General features: G+C 40.3%; 2 protein-coding genes across 10 annotated transcripts in view; one reads left to right on the top strand and one right to left on the bottom strand.

Annotated features, from left to right (window-relative positions):
• The window catches only part of TMEM52B (transmembrane protein 52B), a 126,264-nt gene extending 125,535 nt beyond the window's left edge, over positions 1-729 (bottom strand). For both annotated transcript variants that reach the window (XM_058166805.1, XM_058166803.1), the window contains exon 1: positions 591-729. The gene's annotated coding sequence lies outside the window, so the exon portion shown is untranslated. The remainder of the gene's footprint in view (positions 1-590) is intronic.
• On the top strand, positions 713-21,744 carry M6PR (mannose-6-phosphate receptor, cation dependent). Of its 8 annotated transcripts, none has more exons than XM_058166797.1 (8): positions 794-863; positions 4,129-4,305; positions 6,349-6,507; positions 11,693-11,859; positions 11,947-12,056; positions 12,538-12,686; positions 18,974-19,100; positions 21,219-21,744. In XM_058166797.1, the coding sequence occupies exons 3-8, from the start codon at positions 6,350-6,352 to the stop codon at positions 21,339-21,341; spliced, it is 834 nt and encodes a 277-aa protein (XP_058022780.1). In that variant the 5' UTR covers positions 794-863; positions 4,129-4,305; position 6,349; the 3' UTR covers positions 21,342-21,744. The 8 variants fall into 8 exon arrangements, with proteins under 8 accessions (XP_058022777.1, XP_058022776.1, XP_058022775.1 ...); XM_058166796.1 differs by lacking the exon at positions 794-863 and adding an exon at positions 1,425-2,192; XM_058166794.1 differs by lacking the exon at positions 4,129-4,305 and having other exon boundaries at positions 713-829; positions 21,255-21,744.
• Positions 21,745-22,342: the final 598 nt, after the last annotated feature.

Consider the following 22,342-nt stretch of genomic DNA (forward strand, 5'->3'; position numbering starts at 1 on the left):
AGAGGGTGGTTTTGGGGTTTTTGATTTACTGAGGGAAAACCCGGATCTCTCAGATTCAGATTTTCCCAGATGTGCCAGTTTACCTATCCTAGTAAAAGAACTTTGAAAGATGTGTGCTTCCGAGTTTTACTTGGTGAGGGGTTTTTCTGGAACGCTGACAGCCAACTTATAGTGATGATAAACCCTCCCTGCATATATATGAGACAAATGAGACTGCAATGTCACCATAAACTTTTAAAACCATAGAAAAAAAGCTCCAGTCTTCTAACCAAAAGCCCAGCACACTTGACTTAACTTTTTGGCCTCAGGGAAAATGTTTCTAAAGATGACGACTCTAGGTCAACAGAGAACAACTTGCTCGCTGGAGAAGCTCTCCGCCCACTCTTTTCCTAGGGTCAGTTTCTCACGGTCATTCACTTCGTGGTCAGAGCAAAAAGGAAACTTAAGACACCCATAGACGTTCCAAAAATTTCAGTGCCAGACGAATAAGACTTTAAAACTAAATCCCTCTCCTGGATTTGCCGCTGGCAAACGACTATAAAAAAGGCACGTGAGGGTCCCGTGACGGATAATGACACAGATTCTTTTACCTCTTTTTCATTAGAGTACAGCGCTATCAGGTGACTGACGACAGAGCACCGGCCACAGTGTGGCTCATCTTCATTTTTTATTGGGCGAGAAAGACTCGTAGGCGGACCATCCGGGAGTATATTTTCTCTGGTTAAAGACAATTGTTGGTGGGAGCCAATCCTCTCGCTGGGACGATGGTTACTCCTTCCCTCCGTTACGTTGGTTCCGGTATTCAGAGCGCCTCAGAGGATGAGCGTAGGTTGTACCTCGCTGTTTTTCGATTTCTTCGCCAGGTACCGTCGCGAACGGCTGGGGGGGGGGGCGGAAGTACCGTTTTGGAGTACGAAAAGTCACAGGGTTCCGTGAGAGATTCGGGGCTATTACCCGAATAAGTAGTAGGATGTGGTATAAGCGTTAGACGGGAGTCTTAATGTATTAGACAGCCCAGATAAAGGACTCCTTCCTCCGCTTGACTTTTTGCTTTGCAGAATGGACGAGCATTGTTTTTGTTTTCTGCTGCCTTTGCAGACGCTTCATTTCTGCTGTTTAGGATAGCTCTGAAACTTGTGCATTTATTTCTGTCACGGCTTCATGTTGAAATGAGTCGCACAAAGTGGCATGCTTTCATGACGGAGCTAATGCATATGCCCTCAAAAGTAGTTAACCATTGGGCAGTTTGATAGTTTGCTCGTCGAGCCGGAGGTAGATGTAGCCAGGTATTTGCATGTCACATGGAACATCTCAACCTACATTGTAAGCCATCGAGGAAAGAGCTGGTATATTGCTACATTCTTCTATGAAGAGGCAGAAACCCCAGTATGTTTATATAGTTGTCTGATTGCATTCAGTTTGGCCTTAAAGCAACAAAATTAGGAAGGGCAAACGTCTGAGAAAACACATCTCATATAGTACAAAGCATGTACACTATGCTTTATATGCAATATTAATATAATATAATATAATATAATATAATATAATATAATACTTTATACGCAATATGCCACCCCAAGTATTTGGAGATGCTGAGCATTTAGCCTTGAAGTGTTTCCTTCACACTTGGTCATATTTTTCTTCATAGTATAACTACACTAAGAACAAGGAAACTTCAGTTAATTAGAGTGTTAATGGATATTAAGTTCATTGTTTCCTTATGCCACTGTGCACTCAGCTTCAAAGTACCTGATAGGTGGTAAATCAGCACCTTTATTTACTGACTAAGGCAGGGGTCCTCAAACTTTTTAAATGGGGCCAATTCACAGTCCCTCAGACTGTTGGTGGGCTGGACCGGGTGGGCGCGGCCAGGTCATCATGTGACTGGGTGGGCATGGCCAATTTAGCAATTCATTTTGCCAATTTAGCAGTCCATTAAACAATACACAGTAGCCCTCTTTTCTATTCTTTTTAATACTGCATTGAAGTTTTTGCTCTAGGTTTTTTTTTACCAGAGGGGAGAAGATGGCAATGCCTGGGGAAGGAGAGGCATGCTTTCCACAGGTCTCATGACTATATTTAAAGGTCCAGCTAATGTCACTGGTGTTGAGAGATTCATTGGTGAAGTGATAGTGACTGGATGTGCGATGTTCACTGGTGCAGTAACTGGAGTTGGTAAATTGACAAGTGTGGTGAGTGTTAACAGAGAACTCATTAGGCTGGAGATGTTAACTGCTCAAAACTTTGGGTGGGCTTCTCATATTCACTGCAGCAGCCACAATGCGAGGAGCTGCTCCTTTGGTACTCGTCCCCCCCCCCCAATTGTCAGCAGCTGTGCCGCTTTCATCAGGGAAGTGGAGTCCTTTCGCAGCTCCTTCACAGGTCCCCCTGCGCCGGTAACTGAGCCTGCAAATCGGTGTGGTGGGCTCAGTTACCGATGACAGCAGCTGCCGCCTCGCTTGTGCCTTCTCATCCAAACTGCCGGGTGTTGCTCTGGTTCTTTCCACCACAGCCACACAGCCTTTTCTTCCAATTCTAGCTATGCACTTGGCACTCGCAGCTGCGGAAGCCCAGCGTTGCAGTTCCCCTCACTCCATCCAGCAGCCTCTGCTTGCGTCAAGGAGCCAGAGGCTGGGCGGGAGGAGGACATGGATGGGTGCAAGGTGACATGCTGCTTCCAGGCCAGTCAGGCTGGTGGGTGGGTGAGCAGGCAACCCTCAGGGAAGAGCGCTGCACTGGGTGACACATCTCCCAGTCGTGGGCTGGATGTGGGGCCCAAGGTGGAGAGGAGGGTGAGTGTGCGGCAGGCACCGGGAGGCCCCACGGAAGCCGAGAGGAAGGCCCGAAAGGCAGCTGAGGCTCGCTGTCCACAGCCCCCCCCCCCGAAGGTGGATTTTCCTCCCCCCACTGTTGGCCTTACTTTCCAGTTCCAGCCCATGTGGTTCGCAAAGCTCTGGTCACCCCAGCTGCCCATGAAAGTAAGGCCTGCGCTTGGCTAGCAAGGAAGCCAGCTGGCAGAGGAGCAATGCGGGCAGCACAGCCTTGTGCTCCCTGACTGCTGGCAGCTGCAGCAGGTGAGGCCCAGCAGCTGCGGAGAGTCTAGGCAGGGGGTGGGATGTGGGGTGGGGGGCGAGCGGCAATGGCTCACCTTCCTCTCTATCACCAGCCACAGGAGAAAGGGAAGAGCAGGCAGGGATCAGGCATCGTGGCCAGCTGGGAAAGCCGAACTGCTGCCTAGCCCAGAACAACAAAAGGCATCTGAGCCTCACCGTGTCCACCCCCAAGATGGCCCTTCAGCCTAGCTTGGCAGGCCTGGAGCGGATTTCTCTCCCCCACCATTGGCATAACCTTCCAGTTGCAGCCCACTAGGCTTGCACTGCTTTGTTCACCACAGCTGCCCATCAATTAAGGCCTACGCTTGGGCGAAGGGCGGTGTTGTGGTCCGCCAGCAGCCTGTGGACCTGGCAGCAGAGTCGGACAGTGAGGAGGCTAGAGAGGATGGACCAGTCCTGGAATCAGGAGAAGGCCCGGATAAGGACTCTGCATCGGAGGCAGAGGTGGGGCCAGGGCCATCTGGGAGCGTTGTGCAGACTGTGGAGCCTCCAGAGGTGGACAGCAGAGAGGCAGAGGAACAGGAGGAGCCTGTTCCTAGTGCACACATGAAAAGAGCTTCCAGAAGGCAAGAGCAACTGAAGCAAAAAGGACGACTCGGGAGTGAGGCCAGAAGATGATTGGCCGCTCCCATAAGGCTTAAAAGAGGAGCAACAAGCCATTAGGAAAAGAAGCTGTCTAATAATTAGGCACACCTTGATATAGGGTATTGATCTTCTTAGATCCAACCTTCCCTCATTACACAAATACACCTCACCTGATATGCCTGATATACTTATATTCACTAAGCAGTCAGCTCTATACAGCTTGGAGGTGGAAAATATACATGAAAATAATGATATAGTCAAAATGAGTACATTTGCATAATTGTGCACACAGTGTATTTCTTTTGGAATATCTATTGCATGGGCTTCCGTTTCTGAACTCTGTAGAGAAATTGTAAAATACATGTTTAAAAGGCTTTGTACAATCCAGGGGTCTATCACATTAATTTCTTTATATGTCTTCCAATAAAAGGTAAAGGTAAAGGTTCCCCTTGCACATATGTGCTACTCATTCCCAACTCTAAGGGGCGGTGCTCATCTCCGTTTCAAAGCCGAACAGCCAGCACTGTCCGAAGACGTCTCCGTGGTCATGTGGCCGGCATGACTAAACGCCAAAGGCGCACGGAACGCTGTTACCTCTCCACCAAAGGTGGCCCCTATTTTTCTACTTGCATTTTTTATGTGCTTTCAAACTACTAGTTTGGCAGAAGCTGGGACAAGTAACGGGAGCTTACCCCATTATGCGGCACTAGGGATTCGAACCGCTGAACTGCTGACCCTTTGATCGACAAGCTCAGCATTTTAGCCACTGAGCCACCACATCCGCATCTTCCAGTTTATTTCCTTGTCCAGAATAATTGTTCATTTACTGGTCTTCCAAAGCTAGTAGTCACAGATTCCATTAATAAAATGGAAGGCAGAGCAAAAAACAGTAGAATGCTTTGTAAAACACCTAGCATAAGAATAAGATTGTGACTGTGGTTAGGATCCCAGATTGTGGTCAGCTTTCTAATGCCAAACATTCAATCATTCTCTACTTTATTATACAGGAGATTTGCAGAAATTGCATCTCATTAATATATAGTAATAAGTTTCAATTTCAGTGGATAACTCTGATTACAGCAACTAACAAGTATAATGGTCCGTATAATTCCTGTCTTGAAATTCTCTGCATTACAGCTTTCTCTAGGTTTCTTAGATTTTGAAACCTCAAGCTTCTCCTACACCTACTTCAAAAAAATAACTTCCTAGGTTTTCTGCCACAGAGACTTAGCAAAGTGTCCAGCTGAATAACTTTCTGAAATTGGTATGACCAGATTTTTTTCTTCACTGGTATCCTGTAAGAGGATAGTTAGTATGGATTTTGTGAGGAAGAGAATCATCTAATTAAGTTAGCTTTCTTCCCTTTATTAAAGGACACTAAAGAAAGTATATAATTTTATTTATTTATTTTATTTATTTTATTTATTTATTATTTAAATTTGTATACCGCCCTTCTCCCGAAGGACTCAGGGCGGTTCACAGCCAAGTAAAAAATGAAAAAAATGAAAATACATTATAGATACAATTAAAATACTAGTAAAAAACTTATTTGAATTGGCCACAATTAAAATTTAGAGATAAAACCCATTAAAAAACCCATAACTTAAAAAAACTAACCCAGTCCAGCGCAGATAAATAAGTAAGTTTTGAGCTCGCGGCGAAAGGTTCGGAGGTCTGGAAGTTGACGAAGTCCTGGGGGGAGTTCGTTCCAGAGGGCGGGAGCCCCCACAGAGAAGGCCCTTCCCCTGGGTGTCGCCAGACGACACTGTCGCGCCGACGGCACCCTGAGGAGTCCCTCTCTGTGAGAGCGCACGGGTCGGTGAGAGGTATTCGGTAGCAGCAGGCGGTCCCGTAAGTAACCCGGCCCTATGCCATGGAGCGCTTTAAAGACGTTCACCAACACCTTGAAGCGCACCCGAAGGCCACAGGTAGCCAGTGCAGCCTGCGAGGATAGGTGTCACTGGGAGCCACGAGGGCTCCTCTATCACCCGCGCAGCTGCATTCTGGACCAACTGCAGCCTCCGGATGCCCTTCAAGGGGAGCCCCATGTAGAGAGCATTGCAGTAGTCCAGACGAGACGTCACAAGGGCGTGAGTGACTGTGCACAAGGCATCCCGGTCTAGAAAGGGGCGCAACTGGCGCACCAGACGAACCTGGTGGAAAGCTCTCCTGGAGACGGCCGTCAAATGATCTTCAAAAGACAGCCGTGCATCCAGGAGAACACCCAAATTGCGCACCCTCTCCATCGGGGCCAATGACTCGCTCCCGACAGTCAGCCGCGGACTCAGCTGACTGTACCGGGATGCCGGCATCCACAGCCACTCCGTCTTGGAGGGATTGAGCTTGAGCCTGTTTCTTGGACACTAATAATGGACACTAAGGAAAGTGTGGCAAGAATAGTGCTATCATACAGCAACTGAAATTTCCATTCCATAAACATAATTTCCCTTTTGTTTCAGAAATATCTAATTCCAGTTTATTTTTATGAGACCAGTAATGCTCCATATTCTTTTCCTATTCTTTTCTTAATTAGGAGTTGTGAAGGCTGAAACAGTTTGCTTAATTCAGAATTTATGTGTCAGAGCATTAACAGACATTAATAGCTTTTTGAAACTTATTTTCCTCACTTTCTGTAAACTGCTTTTTATAGAATGTTCCTGGTTCATGCTTTCTCCCATGCTGTGATACTAGCCATTATAATCACTGTGATGGCAGAAGAAAAGACGTGTGACCTTCTTGGGGAACGGGAACAAGAATCCTCAAAAGAACTAGCATTGATGAACAGATTGAAGCCACTTTTCAATCAAAGGTAGTGTCAATAAATTTCAGACCACACAAATAAGACTAGGGAATGTTGCACTCCTTTGAATGACAGAAGTAGAAAGCATTGTAATGAGACAAGAAAATATACTGAATAGCAGAGCTAATTACCATATTTTTCGGAGTATAAGACACTCTGGACTATAAGACGCACCTACCTTTTTTGGTGAGGAAAACAAGAAAAAGAGATCTGCCTCTCAGCAATTTTGCCTCATTGCAGCAAACAGTCTGCTGTGCTTTCATTTTGTTTTCAGCATAGCTTGATTAGCACAAGAAAAATAATCTGCTCCCAGCAATTTGCCTTACACACTGTAAGCCGCCCTGAGTCTTCGGAGAAGGGCGGGATATAAATGTAAAACAAAAAAAAAAATTTACCTCCTTGCAGCAAGCAGCAGAGGCTGGCGCAGCAATAGGCAGCCTGAAACAGCTGAGTCAGGAGGCAGATCCAACCGACAATCAACTTGTGCTAATTAGGCTGTGCTGAAGCGGAAATGGGCTGTTTCTTCTTGCTGCTTGCTGCAAGGACGTAAATTGTTGGGACGCAGAGGCCATAGGGTGGGGGCCAGTGGGTGGGTGGGGCTACATTCGGTGTATAAGACGCACCCAAATTTTCACCCCCTTTTAGGGGGAAAAAGGTGCATTTTATACTCCCAAAAATACGGTAATAGAGATAGATATAAGATTAGTAGTTAATCATAATTTCAACTTTGCTCAAAGTTCAACTTTCAGGAAAAAATTGCTTTTAGAAATCTGTAACATCTCCATACCCAAGATTCTAGTTTTCATGAGGCTATTGAAAATAAAGGTTATCCTGTCTTTTTGTAACCTCCTTAGGTGTTATATACATATCATGCTAATTTTAATCCTTTCTCAGTATTTCCACACTTCCCAGATACCAAATCTGAAAAAAATATTTAAAGGAAATTTATGTAAGTAACGTATTTCATATTTTAATATACAGTGAATTCAGAAGATATTCAGACCACCTTCACTTTTGTAATTTTGTTATGTTGCAACCTGATTCTACAGTTGCTGAAATTCATTTTTTTCCTCATTAATCTACACTCAGACCCTATAATGACAAAGTGAAAACAGAAAACAATTTTAGAAATGTCTGTAAATATATTAAAAAGAAAAAATTGAAATATTGCATTGACATAAGTATTCAGACCCTTCACTCAGTACTTCGTTGAAGTACCTTTGGCAGCAATTACAGTCTAAGTCTTTTTGGATATGACGTGATAAGCATTGCACACCTTGATTGAGGGATTTTCTGCCATTCTTTCTTGCAAATCCTCTCAAGCTCAGTGAGGTTGGATGGCAACGATTGGTGGACAGCCATTTTTAGGTCCCTCCAGAGATGTTCAATAGGGTTCAAGTTGGCTGGGCCACTTTGGCTGAGCCACTCTAGGACATTCACAAAGTTGTACCTAAGCCACTCCTGTGTGGTCTTGGCTATGTGCTTAGGATTGTTGAAAGTGAACCTTTGGCCCAGTCTCAGGTCCTGAGTGCTTTGGGCCAGGTTTACATTGAGGATATCCCTGTACTTTGTTACATTCAGCTTTCCCTCAACCTTGACCAGTCTCCCAGTCCATGCTGCTGAAAAAACACCCCCATAGCATGATTCTACCACCATCATGCTTTATTGTTGGGATGATATTGGGCAGCTGATGAGAGGTGCCTGGTTTCCTCCAGACATAATGTTTAGAATTTAGGCCAAACAGTTCAATCTTGATTTCATCAGACCAGAGAATCTTGTTCTTCACAGTCGGAGAGTCCTTCAGGTGCTTTTTTGCGAACTCCAAGTGGGCTTTCATGTGTTTTGCACTGAAGAGAGGCTTCCGTCTAGTCACTCTGCCATAAAGCTCAGATGGATGGAGGGCTGCAATTATGGTTGTCCTTCTGGAACTCTGTCCCATCTCCACACAGGATCTCTGGAGCTAAATCAGAGTGACCACGAGTTCTTGGTTACCTCTCTTACTAAAGCCCTTCTCCCTTGATTGCTATGTTTGACCGGGTGGCCAACTCTTGAAAGAGTCCTGTTTGTGCCAAACTTCTTCCATTTGAGAATTATGGAGGCTGCTGTGCTCTTAGGAACCTTCAGCGCAGCAGAAATTTTATTGTAGCCTTCCTCAGATCTGTCCCTTGCAATAATCCTGTCTCGGAGCTCTCCAGGCAGTTCCTTTGACCTCATGGCTTTTGCTCTGTTATAGTATGCATTGTCAACTGTGAGATCTTCTATAGAGAGGTGTGTGCCTTTGCAAATCATATCCAATCAATTACATTTACCACAGGTTGACTCCAATCAAGAGATAGAAACATGTCGGCAACGATCAGGAGAAATGGGAGGCATGGGAGCTAAATTTCAAGTGTTGTTGCAAAGGGTCTGAATACTTATGCCGGTGTGATTTTTTTAAATTTTATTTGAATTTATATCCCGCCCTTGTCTGAAGACTCAGGGCGGCTTACACTGTGTTAAGCAATAGTCTTCATCCATTTTGTATATTATATACAAAGTCAACTTTATTGCACCCAACAATCTGGGTCCTCATTTTACCTACCTTATAAAGGATGGAAGGCTGAGTCAACCTTGGGCCTGGTGGGACTTGAACTTGCAGTAATTGCAAGCAGCTGTGTTAATAACAGACTTGGTCTGCTGAGCCACCAGAGGCCCAGTTTTTTTTCTTTTTAATAAATTTACAGACATTTCTAAAAATTTATTTTCACTTTGTCATTATGTACTGAATGTAGATTAATGAGAAAAAATGAATTTCAACAACTGTAGAATCAGAATAGAATAGAATAGAATTCTTTATGGGCCAAGTGTGGTTGGACACACAAGGAACTTGTCTTTGGTGTATATGCTATCAGTGTACATAAGGAGAATAAAATACATTCCTCAAGAATAAAAAGACTTAGTGATAGTCAAGGTTACTAATAAGCTATAAGCTACTAGGAAACAAATAAAACTATAAATTGAAAGATACAAGAAACATGGTTATAGTAATAAGTGGAAAGAGATAGATACTAGTAAGGAAGAGAAGACTAATAGTAATACAGTAAATTATTTGATAGTGTTTGGGAATTGTTAAGCAGAGTGATGGCATTCGGGAAAAAACTCCTTGTGTCTAGTTCTGGTGTGCAGTGCTCTATAGCGTCTCTTTGAAGGTAGAAGTTGAAACAATGTATGTCCAGGATGTGAGGGGTCTGTAGATATTTTCACAGCTCTCTGACTGATGCAGTATACAGATCCTCAATGGAAGGCAGGTTGGTTGCAATTGTTTTTTCTGCAGTTCTAATTATCCATGGAAGCCTGTGTCTCTCTTGTTGAGTTGCAAAATCAAACCAGACAGTTATGGAGGTGCAGATGACAGACACAATAATTTCTCTGTAAAACTGAATCAGCAGCTCTTTGGGCAGTTTGAGCTTTCTGAGTTTGTGCAGAAAAAACATTCTTTGTTGAGCTTTTTTGATGATGTTTTTGATGTTAGGTGTCCATTTTAAGTCTTGAGATATGATAGACCCTAGAAACGTGAAGGAAATCTACTATTGCTACTGTGTTGTCTAGTATTGTAAGAGGTGTATAGGAAGTTTTCGTCTAAAATCCACCACCATATCTATGGTTTTAAGTGTATTTAGTTCAAGATTGTTCTGGTTGCACAAGGCTAGTTGTTCAGCTTCAATTGACAAAAGTGAAAGGGGTCTGAATACTACTGGAATGCAATGTAGTTCAAGAAACATGTTTCTCATTTGATCTAGCAGGAGAGATGATGCTCTATTTGTAATGAAGTTTGATTCACAGTTAATTGTATTGTGGCTATTAATTATTCCTTCATTTGAGAGGCAAAGAATAAAATTAGCGTTATAAGAAATATTCCAGGCAAATATTGCTAGCTTTTTCTGTTTTTATTTTTGTATATAGGTCATTCCATGTCAAGTGGTCTGGGGCTCCCAGCTGGACCATTACACACAAGGTTTCACGTTTCTCATACCTTACCTTCCAGAGATATAAGAAGCCAAACTTTACTCTTTATTCGTGCATCAGTCATTTTCGGCCAACTTTACTCCAAATTATCTAGATCAGTGTTGGCAAACCTATGGCACGCGTGCCAGAAGTGGCACATGAAACCGTCCTGTGCCGAATGTGCGGCCTTGCAAGCTCATCACATTCCTGCACTCAAACGCGCGCCGGTCAGCTGGCTGTCATGTGAGTGGTGCCGACAGACCCTGGAAGTGCGGCGGTCCATTGTGCATGCGCGAGCTGGCACCTGGCCTTCTGGGTTGGCGTCGTGCACATGCACGATGGACTGCCGCACTTCCGGAGTTGCTGGCACTGCGCATGTGATGGCCAGCTGACCAGTGCACGTTTGAGCACAATGTGACGGGAACCGGCGAGGTCGCGCTTTCAGCACGGGACGGTTTCATGTGCTACATGAGAACGCCAAAGGTTCACCAACATTGATCTAGATGGAGATCGCTCATGAGAATGTTTTTATTATTTTGCTTAATAGAGCACAAGTTTATTTATTATTTAGTCACACAGTATATATAAGTATAAGCATGAAATAACTATACAATATATGAGCATATATATAAGCATGAGTATGTAATAACTATATTAATTGGATACAATGAAAGGAAACAATAGGACAGGAACGATAGGCATGCTTGTGCTCTTATGTATGCCCCTTAATTTGTACAAGATGTACAAGATCTTAAGTTGTACAAGATGGACAAGTTTTGGTTCTCTCAACAAAATATTGCCGGAGATATTATATCTCAAAGTTGCTGAAACCTCAGAGTCATACTGTCGAATGCTGCGGTATAGGGTCATACAAATGACTATATCTCCACAAGTATTGCATTGGCAAACGTAACACTTTAGGGACATGTGTGCATATTCACACCAAATTTCATCAAAATCTGTGATGGCTGAGCTGGGCACTTTTCTGAAATCAGACCACTTGACATGGAATGACCCATATTGGTATAAATGTGGTTGTAAATGTATAAGTGAGGGTAAACTGTGTAAATGTGGGTGGTAGTTTTCAAAATAGTCTGGACAACAATGTGACTGGCTCCTACCTTGAGCAGGGGATTGGACTAGAAGACCTCTGATGTCACATCCTGTCCTGATTCTATATTATATGTTCTAAATTGGCATTTCTTTGAAGTTTTGAAACAGAAAGCAAGAATGATGAGGGCCACTACATTTACAGACTGAGGATATGTCGGGAAGTCTTCAGCAATATGCCCAATTCTGGCCTGGTGCAGATCAGTAAGACAGACAACAAACAAAAAGTAATAGGACGAATCAATGAGACCCATCTTGCAAATGGAAGTAAGACATAATTTTGAACAGCTCAATTGAGCATTCTTATAATGATACTCATGCCTCATTGAATCTCTTATATTTCTAATTTGGCAGCTAGCTGGATTATGCTGATCTATCAGAGTGGCGATCCCTATGATAGACATTGTACACAGGAAGACAGGAAAGCTTTAGTAATGATTATCTGCAACCGAACAACATTAGCAGTAAGTATAAAAACGGGGCAGTAAAAATGAATTACGTTAAAGAAAACTAGTACATAACTCAGCCCTTACCATACTATTTGCAGTATTGATAACATGCTACATAGTATCAGAGCTGAAGTTGATTAGTAAACAAAGGCTATGCATTTCACATGAAAATTACATATCAAAATTATATATTACATATCAAATTAGTGTGTACTGTAAGATATAATATTGAGAACATTGAGTAAGAAAAAGGCACATCATAGAGGAAACTATATTAGAACTTTTTAGTAATGCCTTAGCCTAGGGAAATCGAAACTGCAGCTCTCTAGATAGTGCTGAACGATCTCTTGGTAATTTCAGTCAGCATGCCTTGTGTATGAATCAGGCCACAATAGGATTGTGAGAATTGTGGGGCACCCTGTTGCTGAATATCTCGAGAGGAGAGGACACTTGAACATTGATTAGTATACATTAGACTTTTACCATCTCTAAACAGACTGGCTTCACCATGGTGGCAGAAGAGAGGGAGAAGATAAAGCAATGTTCCTATGTTTTTGAGTTAGAGAGCAGCTTGGCTTGTCCTCCGGAAGAATTGCACCAAAATGTACACCATCACCTCAGTATTGGCTCTATACTGCTAATCACGTAAGTTGATTTTAAATAATAGTTCTTTTCTGAGTTAAGCAGCTTCCAGCAACTTACCATTTATTTTTTATTTTTATTTAATTATTTGTCAAACACAACAATATATATAAGTATAAGCATGAAATAACCATACGAATTGGATACAGCCAAAGGGAACATTAGGACAGGAACGGTAGGCACACTAGTGCTCTTATGCACGCCCCTTAAATAATAATTTTAAGGGTGGAAAAGCATTCAAAATCAAACCATTTTAAAGTAGCAACTTGGCATCATAAAACCAATTAAGTAGAGATTTTAGTAATGCCTGATTACTAAAGGCACGTGTGAGATTTACATAAATAATCCTGGTTATTCCTATTAAACACTTGTAATTTAACTGTAATTTAAGCACTTTGCAGACCACAAAGATGTTCTGCAGGGTTCGAATACAATTGGTCAATGGTGACAGTTGAGGGGTGTGTTGAGAGAGTTCTGGAATAGGGATAAAGTCCAGGCCAGTTGCCATTTGGGATGGTGTGAATCCAGTACTACTGTGTACTGAATTATTGTAGGCAACCTCAGCAAAGGTTAAGAATTCAGCTCAGATAATTTGCTGGTAGTTCATGTAACGGGGAGGTATTGCTCCAACATGCCATTTTCCATTCATCCCCCTTACTCCACCCTCCTCGGTAATACATCCTTCTTAAGTCCAATTGGTGGAAAATCTCTCCTTGGCCAAGTGGTCCAGTATGTTGTTTATCAACGGACAGGGGTACGCATTTTCCACACAGATGGCATTAAGTCTATGCACAATCTGAGAGAACCATCTTTTTTCTCTCGGAAAACAGGAGCACCCATTCTGGACTTAGTCGGCTGAATGACGCCCCTGGCTAAATTCTTGTCGATGAATGACTGGAGTTCTTCCATTTCCCAGGGCATCATTGAGTACAATTTAGGTTTTGGCATCTTAGCTCCCAGGACAATCTTGATTGCATAGTCTGTGAGGTGATGGGGCGGAAGTAAGACTCTCTTTTATCGAACACTTTGGCCAGGTCCCAGTACTCTCTAGGGACTGATGAATCTGGCTCCTCCCCCACCCATGCTTTCCCCACAACTTGTTTTTCACATTTGTGGCTTGTGGCGGCTCCTTGTCACTTTCACCACTGCTTCCAGGCTGGAAAATTTTTCCGCACTTTCAACCAGTTCCACTTCCAATCTACGGAGGGATTCCGTTTCTTGAACTGTGCAAGTCCCAGGATCATGGCCTTGGTAATCCTCAGGGTCACAATGTACTAGATAGTCTCTACATTGGTCCCTATCCTCAGCCCCACTGTTTTGGTCAGAAACCAGGTGAGATGCAGCCATGACAACTGGTTTTTATGGTCACCAGACCTAATCCTGTTCTGTGATTGACTTTTGGCACACAGTTCATCATATTTGTTGCCTCATGTGACTATGGTAAAAGAAAGTACAGGTAGTCCTTGGGTTACAACCACTCGTTCTGCAATCATTTACAATGGCACTGAACAAATGTTCTTACAAGTCCTCAAAGTTGCAGTATCTCCACTTATGTATCTAATTTTGGGTGCTTGGCACCAGCCCACATTTACGATTGTTGCAATTCATAGTCATGTTCTCCCCTTACCTGCACAAACTCTGCTTGAACTCCATGTACCTGCCTATCTCCCCCATCTTTGCCCTTTTGGCCATTTTTCATAGCAGGGCCAAGATGAAGATGCTGCTGTATTCTGCCACTGCCATTCTCTGCCTTCCCAATTGACTTTGTTGTCTTCTTTGTCTTGCCACACCTACACAGACTGCTAAGGCAGAAGAGGCTGGAGAGGAAATGGCAGTGAGCATGCATGCATGACTCCCAGCTGACAGTGGGCTGAGACTGTTGAAGTGGGATAGGCCACTGGGGGTCAGGGAAGCAGAGGCAAGATGATGACAATGAAAGTCAGCTGGAGGGACTGCAGAATACAGCAGCATTTCATCTCAGCCATGCTATACAGCAGCAGCCCCCAACCTTTTTGGCACCAGGGACTGGTTTTGTGGATGACAATTTTTCCATGGACCCAGGAGGGGAGGAGAAGAAAGCAACCTAGATCCCTTGCATGCTCAGTAGGGTTCATGCTCCTATGAGACTCTAATGCCTGATGATCTGAGATGGAGCTGATTTGGTGATGCTAGCGCTGGGGCGTGGCTGCAAATCTTAGTTCACTTGCCTGCCACTTATCTTCAGCTGTACAGGCTGGTATAGGTCTATGGCCCAGGAGCTCCCCCCCCCGCTGTACAATACATCCAAAAGGGCATAGATGGGGGGAAGAGGTAAGTGGGTGGGTGCTATGGCATAATGCAAGTGAGGGTAGATACTATGACGTATGGGTTTCTTGAGAATAAAGTCAATGCTGTCTTCCCCATTGACTGTAAGAAGACAGCAGGAAGATCACAAATAGTGATCATGTGCAAGTTGTTTGCCAAGCATTCAAATTGTAATCATGTGATTGGGGAGTGCTGTGACAGCTGTAACTTCAAGGACCAGCCATATGTCCCAATTGTTCAGTGTCATCATAACCGTCTGTGGTTGCTGAATGAGTAGTTAATTATAAATAACCTGAAGACAACCTGTAGTATTAAATATCTTACAACTGACATTCAATAAAGAAATTGGTCTTATACGACTGAGATTTTTTGAATTGTTCTTATGCATTAATATTGTCTATGCTTCTTTCCAAGTCTTTGTTACTGTTTTTGTTATTCGAATTTAATTCATTTTCTTCAACAATGGTTCACTAGTTCCTCTTCTAGTTTTTTATATTATATTATAGAGCCATCAGTGCCTTATTTACAGACACATCCATAAAGCATCAACTATTCACATACCAGCAAAAAACATTGCCAACTAACACATCACATTTTAACCTTTTAACCATTTCAACTATTAATTAAATGAAGAAGGGAGGAATTATACTTGGTTTCAATATGGGCAAATAAGTGCTAGATGGAAAGATGATCAAAAAATTGGTATAATGCAAAGGGAGGAAAATTTAATAAAGCAAATTAGAAATCAGACCCAGGAGCATATAAAGAGATTGTATAATGTGTTGCTTGAGATAGATTCGGAAAAGGATTTGGTAAAGGATTGTATGATAAAATGGGCACAGAATATTCAGGAACCAATAATGTTGGAAACATGGGAGAAAATCTGGGTTAGAAATGTTAAGTTTACACAAGCACAGAATTTAAGGGAAAATTTTTATAAGATGTTTTATAGATGGCACTTAGATCCCAAAAAATTATCATGTATGTATCCTAATATCCAAGCGAAATGTTGGAGGTGTGATTGTGATGATGCTACATATTTTCATATTTGGTGGACTTGCAAGAAAATTAAGGTCTTTTGGATAAGAATTTGGTGGATTATTCAAAATGTACTGAAGAAGAAGATAAAGTTCCTGCCACAATTTTTCCTTTTGGGAATTATAACGGATTGTACAGGGATTGAGACTAAATTGATTTTGAACTTAATAACAGCAGCAAGACTGTTGATTGGACAATACTGGAAGAAAGAAGAGATACCTACAATAGAAGAATGGATATTGAAAGTTATTAATTTGGCTGAGATGGCTAAAATCTCAGCGTTTTAAAAGACAATACGAGGAAAGATATTTAATTGAATGGAAAAATGGATTGATTATCTACAAAACAGATATCAGATTAAGAAATATCAGATTGCCTTTGAATAATTAGAAAGTTATTTTATGTAATGGGAGGGGTTGGGAGACGAAAAGCTTTGGATGTGGTTGTTTGGATTGGAAGGGAAAATTTTATTCTATGTTTGGTTTATGTATAACTTTACCTTGTGATTGACCCGGGAAGCCGGGGGGTGGGGGAGGGAGGGGGGTGTTTTGTTTTTGTTTTTTGTTTTTTTGGGAGGGAGGGGGAAAAAAGGGGGAAAAATGTTTTTGTTTTTTTATAAAACTCTTTCAATAAAAAAAAAAAAAAAAACACCATTTCAACTATTTGTTTATTTAGAATTCATCTTTTTTAACTGCCCATCTCCCTCAGGGCTCTTTATATTATATAACTTTATATTCCTTTCTTTTATTTCTAATAATCTTAATCTTTAATATCATTTGCATATTGTCATAGGATTCGATTCCTCTCCAATTCTTTATTCCATTGCACAAATTTCAAGGCTTTAATATAGGCCTCTTTTGTGAATGCAATAAAAAAAAGTTATCCAGGCCATGGTCTAAATTTGTCATTTGTTTAATGTTGTTTTTTTTAAAACCTCACCCATTTTCTTTTGTATTTCCAGTAAATCATCCTTTTCCAAGACATTCTTTTGGTCTTTTATTTGTAAATCCACTTTTGGTACATATAAGTAAGGTTTTGAAAAATTGAAAACATTAAAAAAGCTTCATAAGGAAGAAGTACTAATTGAAATAAATGTTAAAGAATGTAATTGCTCTGGCTAATAAGTTGTTCGTTGATTAACCAAGGTTTATTTAAAGAAATATAAATAGTTCTCTTCATTTTTTATTTTTATAACAATCTAAATAGATTTTTCCATTAATGAGAGCAAAGATCCCAATGTTTATTTTAATATTTTAAATAATAAAATAATTTATTTTAATATTTTTAAAATATTTAAATATTTTATTTACCTTAATTTTTATTTTATTTTTTATTTTAATATTTTAAAAATTAAAATTATGCTTTTAGACAAATGTTCTATACTTTTCCATATGGATTGCCACTGTACATACTTTTGTGGCCCTCAGATAAGGAGTAGCATCTTTTCTATAATTCTTTTCATTTGCCTACTGGGTATACCTTTTTGTCCTGTTTACTCTCAGCCTCTACCCAGATATATTTCTTGAATCTGCACCCACAGAATACATGTGTCTCTATTTTATTTATCAAATGTATTGGCTGCCCATCTTACCGCAGGGCAACTCTATGAGTACAATCCACCTCAAGCTAGCTCTCCCGTGCAGAAAATGCCCTATATATCCTTATTGGTAATAGTGCTGCCATCATCCCTCTGTAGGGAGGGAGAGCTAAGTAATAGGAGGACAATTAAAACTTAGATTCTCATTTGAACTACGATTTTGAATTACTTGATTTGGATGTAGAAGGATGACAGGAAGCTGTTGCTTCTTTAAATATATTCTTGTGTAGCAGTTATACTTTTAAAAAAGAATTTCTTTGTTAGTAAACCTTTACAAAGTATGCTTGAATTGGAGTATGAAAACAAGTATGTTAAACTGATTTATCAGTTGGGCTTTTATTATCTGGATACTACCATAACAGTGCATATGAATTTGTCACACACTACATATATGTGACATGAACTTTAGGATTTTTGTTAGTTGTTCAATGCACTTCATGATTTTTTCTACTGTTATTATTGTCTGATCTCTTTCAGTATTCTCTTTCTCTTCTATCATAGGAAATAGTAATTGTACCTAAAAGAGACATAGCCTGAATATGCTACTTGCTATTCTGCATATAATTAGTAAATATTTTAGTCTCATTTTTCTGTCTTGTGGCACTGGTTTATATACAAAGTGATTTTTGTTTGTTAACATATTTTTTTAAGAATTTACAGACAGATGCTACATTTGCAGCCTATGTATCTAAAGTGACATTTTGAAAGTGAATCTGAATCATTATTCAGACCTAATATGTCTTGTATCTCTAGAACAACCATGGGTATATACCAGGAGTGGTCAACCTTTTTATACCTACCACCCACTTTTGTATCTCTGTTAGTAGTAAAATTTTCTAACCGCCCACCGGTTCCAAAGTTATGTGCCATGTATCCTCTTGCGCATTGTGTATTGGGTTTGGGGGGGGGGCACCGGGCTACCAGCTCTGCTTGTCTGTTGCAGCTGGGTGGTGTGGGGGGAGATGCGCGAGCTATTCTGGGACGAGCTTTTTTATTTACGGTTGCACTATAGTGCCATTTAGTTTCACTTGCGTAACATGAACTAAACTTATGTGCAGGTAATACAAATAGTATATTTTCAGAAATTTAAATTGTCACAGGGAATTTTATGAAAACCTAATGAAAATGTTTTTAAATAATGCTATGAAATTTTTTTAAAAAGTCAATTAAACTAAAAAAAAGGAAAGTGCTTCAGTATCGGACAAAACCCCTACCGCCCACCATGAAAGCTAGAACACCCACTAGTGGGCTGTAGGGACCAGGTTGACTACCACTGGTATATACATTTGTATTTTATTTTATAATGTTATATTTTGTATGTGATTCTTTTGTTAATATTGTTTTCTTTCAGATTTTCCTCACTGATTGCAGTATATATTATTGGAGGATTCCTCTACCAGCGCCTGATAGTAGGAGCAAAAGGCATGGAACAGTTTCCCCATTTTGCTTTCTGGCAAGATCTTGGCAATCTAGTAGCTGTAAGTGTATTAGGTTATATGGATACAGATAGTCTTTAATTAACAATTGGATCTGGAATTTCCATCACTAAGTGATGCACTTGTAAAGTATGACCTCATGTGACTATACAGGTAGTCCTCAACTTATGACAATTTGTTAAGTGAGACATTTAAGTGAATTTACAACCTTTCTTGCCACAGTTGTTAAATGTGATACTGACTTATCACTGCAGTTGATAAGTCAGTAACCCAGTTGCTAAGTGAATGTGGCTTCCCGATTGACTTTGCTTGTCAGAAGGTTGCAAAAGATTATCATATGACCTTTGGAACAAGCAGTGGCCATAAATATGAATCAGTCTAATTATTTATTAGATTGAAACTCAGTTGTTGACTCAAGAAAAAAGAATCAGGATAGAAGGGTGTGTTATATGAATTCACACTCAGCATTTGAAGAATCTTAATTACAGGTACATTTTATTGTACTCTCTTTGATTCATTCAAATAAGTAAATATTAGCTTCTTAAAAGAATGTGAATTAAGAAAGGGCTCTTTCCAAGGCTGCATCAATCTAAGAACAGAGATCCAAACTTCTGGTATAATTTTGGTAGAAATATTCTGTGAAGGAAGGCTGCAGATGTTACTCTTATCATGTACACTACCTTCATCAACATTTACAACACAAATGACCATCAAGGACCACCATGTACCTTGAGGAAGGTATCTTTTCTTTTATGTACACTGAAAGCATATGCACCAAGACAAATTCCTTGTGTGTCCAATCACACTTGGCCAATAAAAATTCTATTCTTTTCTATTCTTTTCTTTTCTATTCTATTCTATTTCTACAATAAGCCTTTACAATTAAAACATAGAAGATAGAATAATAAAGTTGAGAAGAACCTTGGAAATCTTCTAGTCCAACCCTTTGCTCAAGCAAGAGACCCTATACAGGGAGTCCTTGTCTTATGACAATTGAGCCCAAAATTTGTTGCTAAGTGAGACATTTGTTAAGTGAATTTTGCCCCCGTTTACGAGTTTTCTTGCCGCAGTTGTTAAGTGAATCACTGTAGTTAAGTTAGTAACTCGGTGGTTAAGTGAATCTGGCTTCCCTATTGAATTTTCTGGTCAAAATGTCGCAAAAGGGGATCACATGACCTCAGGACATTGCAACTGTCATGAACATGAGTCAGTTGCCAAGTGCTTCAATTTTGATCACATGACCTTGGGTCGTAAGTATGAAAAATGGTCGTAAGTCCCTTTTTTCAGTGCTGTTGTAACTTTGAAGGATCACTAAATGAATTGTTGTAAGCCAAGCACTACCTGTGCCATTCTGGAAAAATGGCTGTCCAGTCTCTCCTTGAAAGTGATGGCACATCCACAACTTCTGGAGTTCCACTGATTAATTGTTCTGTCAGGGAGTTTCTCCTTAGTTGTAGGTTGGATCTCTAATTGAGCTTTCACCCATTACCTTTTGTCCTGTCCTCAGGACCTCTGGAGAATAAGATCCTCTCTTCTCTGTGACAGCTCATGTTCCTGAGGACTGTTATCAAAACCTCTTTGTTAGACTAGACATGTCTAATTCTCTCAATTGTTTATCCTATGGTTAGTCTCCAGACCGCTTAGCATCTTTGTTGCTCTTTTCTACACTCTTAGTATAAGTGATCCTTATGCTCAAAGCTCTACTTTGATATTGGAATGTGTCTGGTTCCATGCCTTATTAAATAAATAATTAAACCTAAATCATTGTACTATTTTGAAATAATAGATCATCAATTTATTGGGGTTTTTGGTCCCCCTACCCAATCATTAACAAGTACCAAAAGCAAACTAACTACACTTTGATTTAACATTGTTTTTTTCTCAGGCACTGGCAACTGGGGAAAGTAGACTAATCATGAGTCTTGGGTGATCAATATATCCATGAACTGTTTTTTGAATCAATTTCTAAAGTTTCTGCTATAAATCATTGACATTTAAATCACTAATATCCAATATTTAGTAAGATAGTTAGGTATTTTTGTCATGTTAGGATTGCGCTCTTTTTCACTCCATATTAAAAAACAAAATCAGAGCAAAGTAATTGGAGAAATAAAACTTATTTTCAGTTGCAGGTTTGATATTACATTAATCTGTTTGCAGGATGGCTGTGATTTCATGTGTCGTTCTAAACCACAGAATGTACCAGCTGCATATCGTGGTGTTGGTGATGACCAGCTTGGAGAAGAATCAGAAGAGCAAGATGACCACTTATTGCCCATGTGATCTGCACCTTTTATTTGTGTACAGTTCTTACACAAATGACATTCAGTCAGTTTTCCTCTCATCTAATTGTCCTTTTAAGCCACTTGATTTCATTTTAAATATCCATTATTCTGCACACTATTTTTCATTTTTGTGATACAAATAAATTCTGTGCAAGGTTTATGAACATAAAGCTGTACTAAGGAGTTTTGGATTGATTGCTCAGAACCATTTTCCAAAAGGGAAGGGGTCATGTGACAGTTTGAATATACACAGAAAAGAAATAATCCATGGAAGAGGAAGAGGTTTGAAGTAATACTAAAAGGTTTTGAGCTACAATGACTGAATGTACGTGCATATTTCCTACAGGCTTTACTCTTCAAAAACACTGGATTCTGATTTTTAATTATGCAGTCATATAATTTTTTTACAACTCAATGAAGCTTGTCCTTGCTTTTTCAAATCTGTGGAGACACAGTAGACCAAATGGAAATATCTATATTTTCTTAACAAAGGAGACTAATCCGTTAAGGGGAGGAGGGAATGTTAGCTAGAAAGGATGCTACATATATAAATGGTCTAAATTTAAATGGCAATATTTTAAAACAGATTTAAAAGAGCAGACTTTTAATAATAACTAACACTGCTGTTTTAAACACATTCTGTTTAAAAGCTGGTCTTTCATTTTCATTACAAATAGGACAGTGCCAGCAGTTGCAAATTATATAAAATACAGAGTCCAATAATGAAAAATTTTTAACCAAAAAAGACAGGGTAGGAAACCTCAAAATCTGTGTGGACAATGTTTTTCTGATTCTGTTCAGACTATTTTAGTGTTTGGACTGAATATTTTTAAAACTGGTAAATGTTAATGCTTATATTTCTGCTTATAAGTATGAATAGTGTCAAATCTGATCTGTTCTTATATATGCTTTTTCTTTTAAAAGATAGAATATGACAGATCTGTTTGCTTCAGGGATTTGCTTCCTTTTTCTTTGGTGCATGTTGTACTGTTTCCTAAT

This window comes from Ahaetulla prasina, chromosome 2 (assembly GCF_028640845.1).
Source record: "Ahaetulla prasina isolate Xishuangbanna chromosome 2, ASM2864084v1, whole genome shotgun sequence".
Classification (NCBI taxonomy): Eukaryota; Metazoa; Chordata; class Lepidosauria; order Squamata; family Colubridae; genus Ahaetulla; species Ahaetulla prasina.

Excerpts from the sequence above, each read along its gene's own strand:
- M6PR (XM_058166792.1), top strand. The coding sequence starts at position 765 with ATGGTTACTCCTTCCCTCCGTTACGTTGGTTCCGGTATTCAGAGCGCC. Across the intron at positions 11,860-11,946 it reads GACCCATCTTGCAAATGGAA|CTAGCTGGATTATGCTGATC; the intron begins GTAAGACATAAT and ends CTAATTTGGCAG. Across the intron at positions 19,101-21,218 it reads ATCTTGGCAATCTAGTAGCT|GATGGCTGTGATTTCATGTG; the intron begins GTAAGTGTATTA and ends ATCTGTTTGCAG.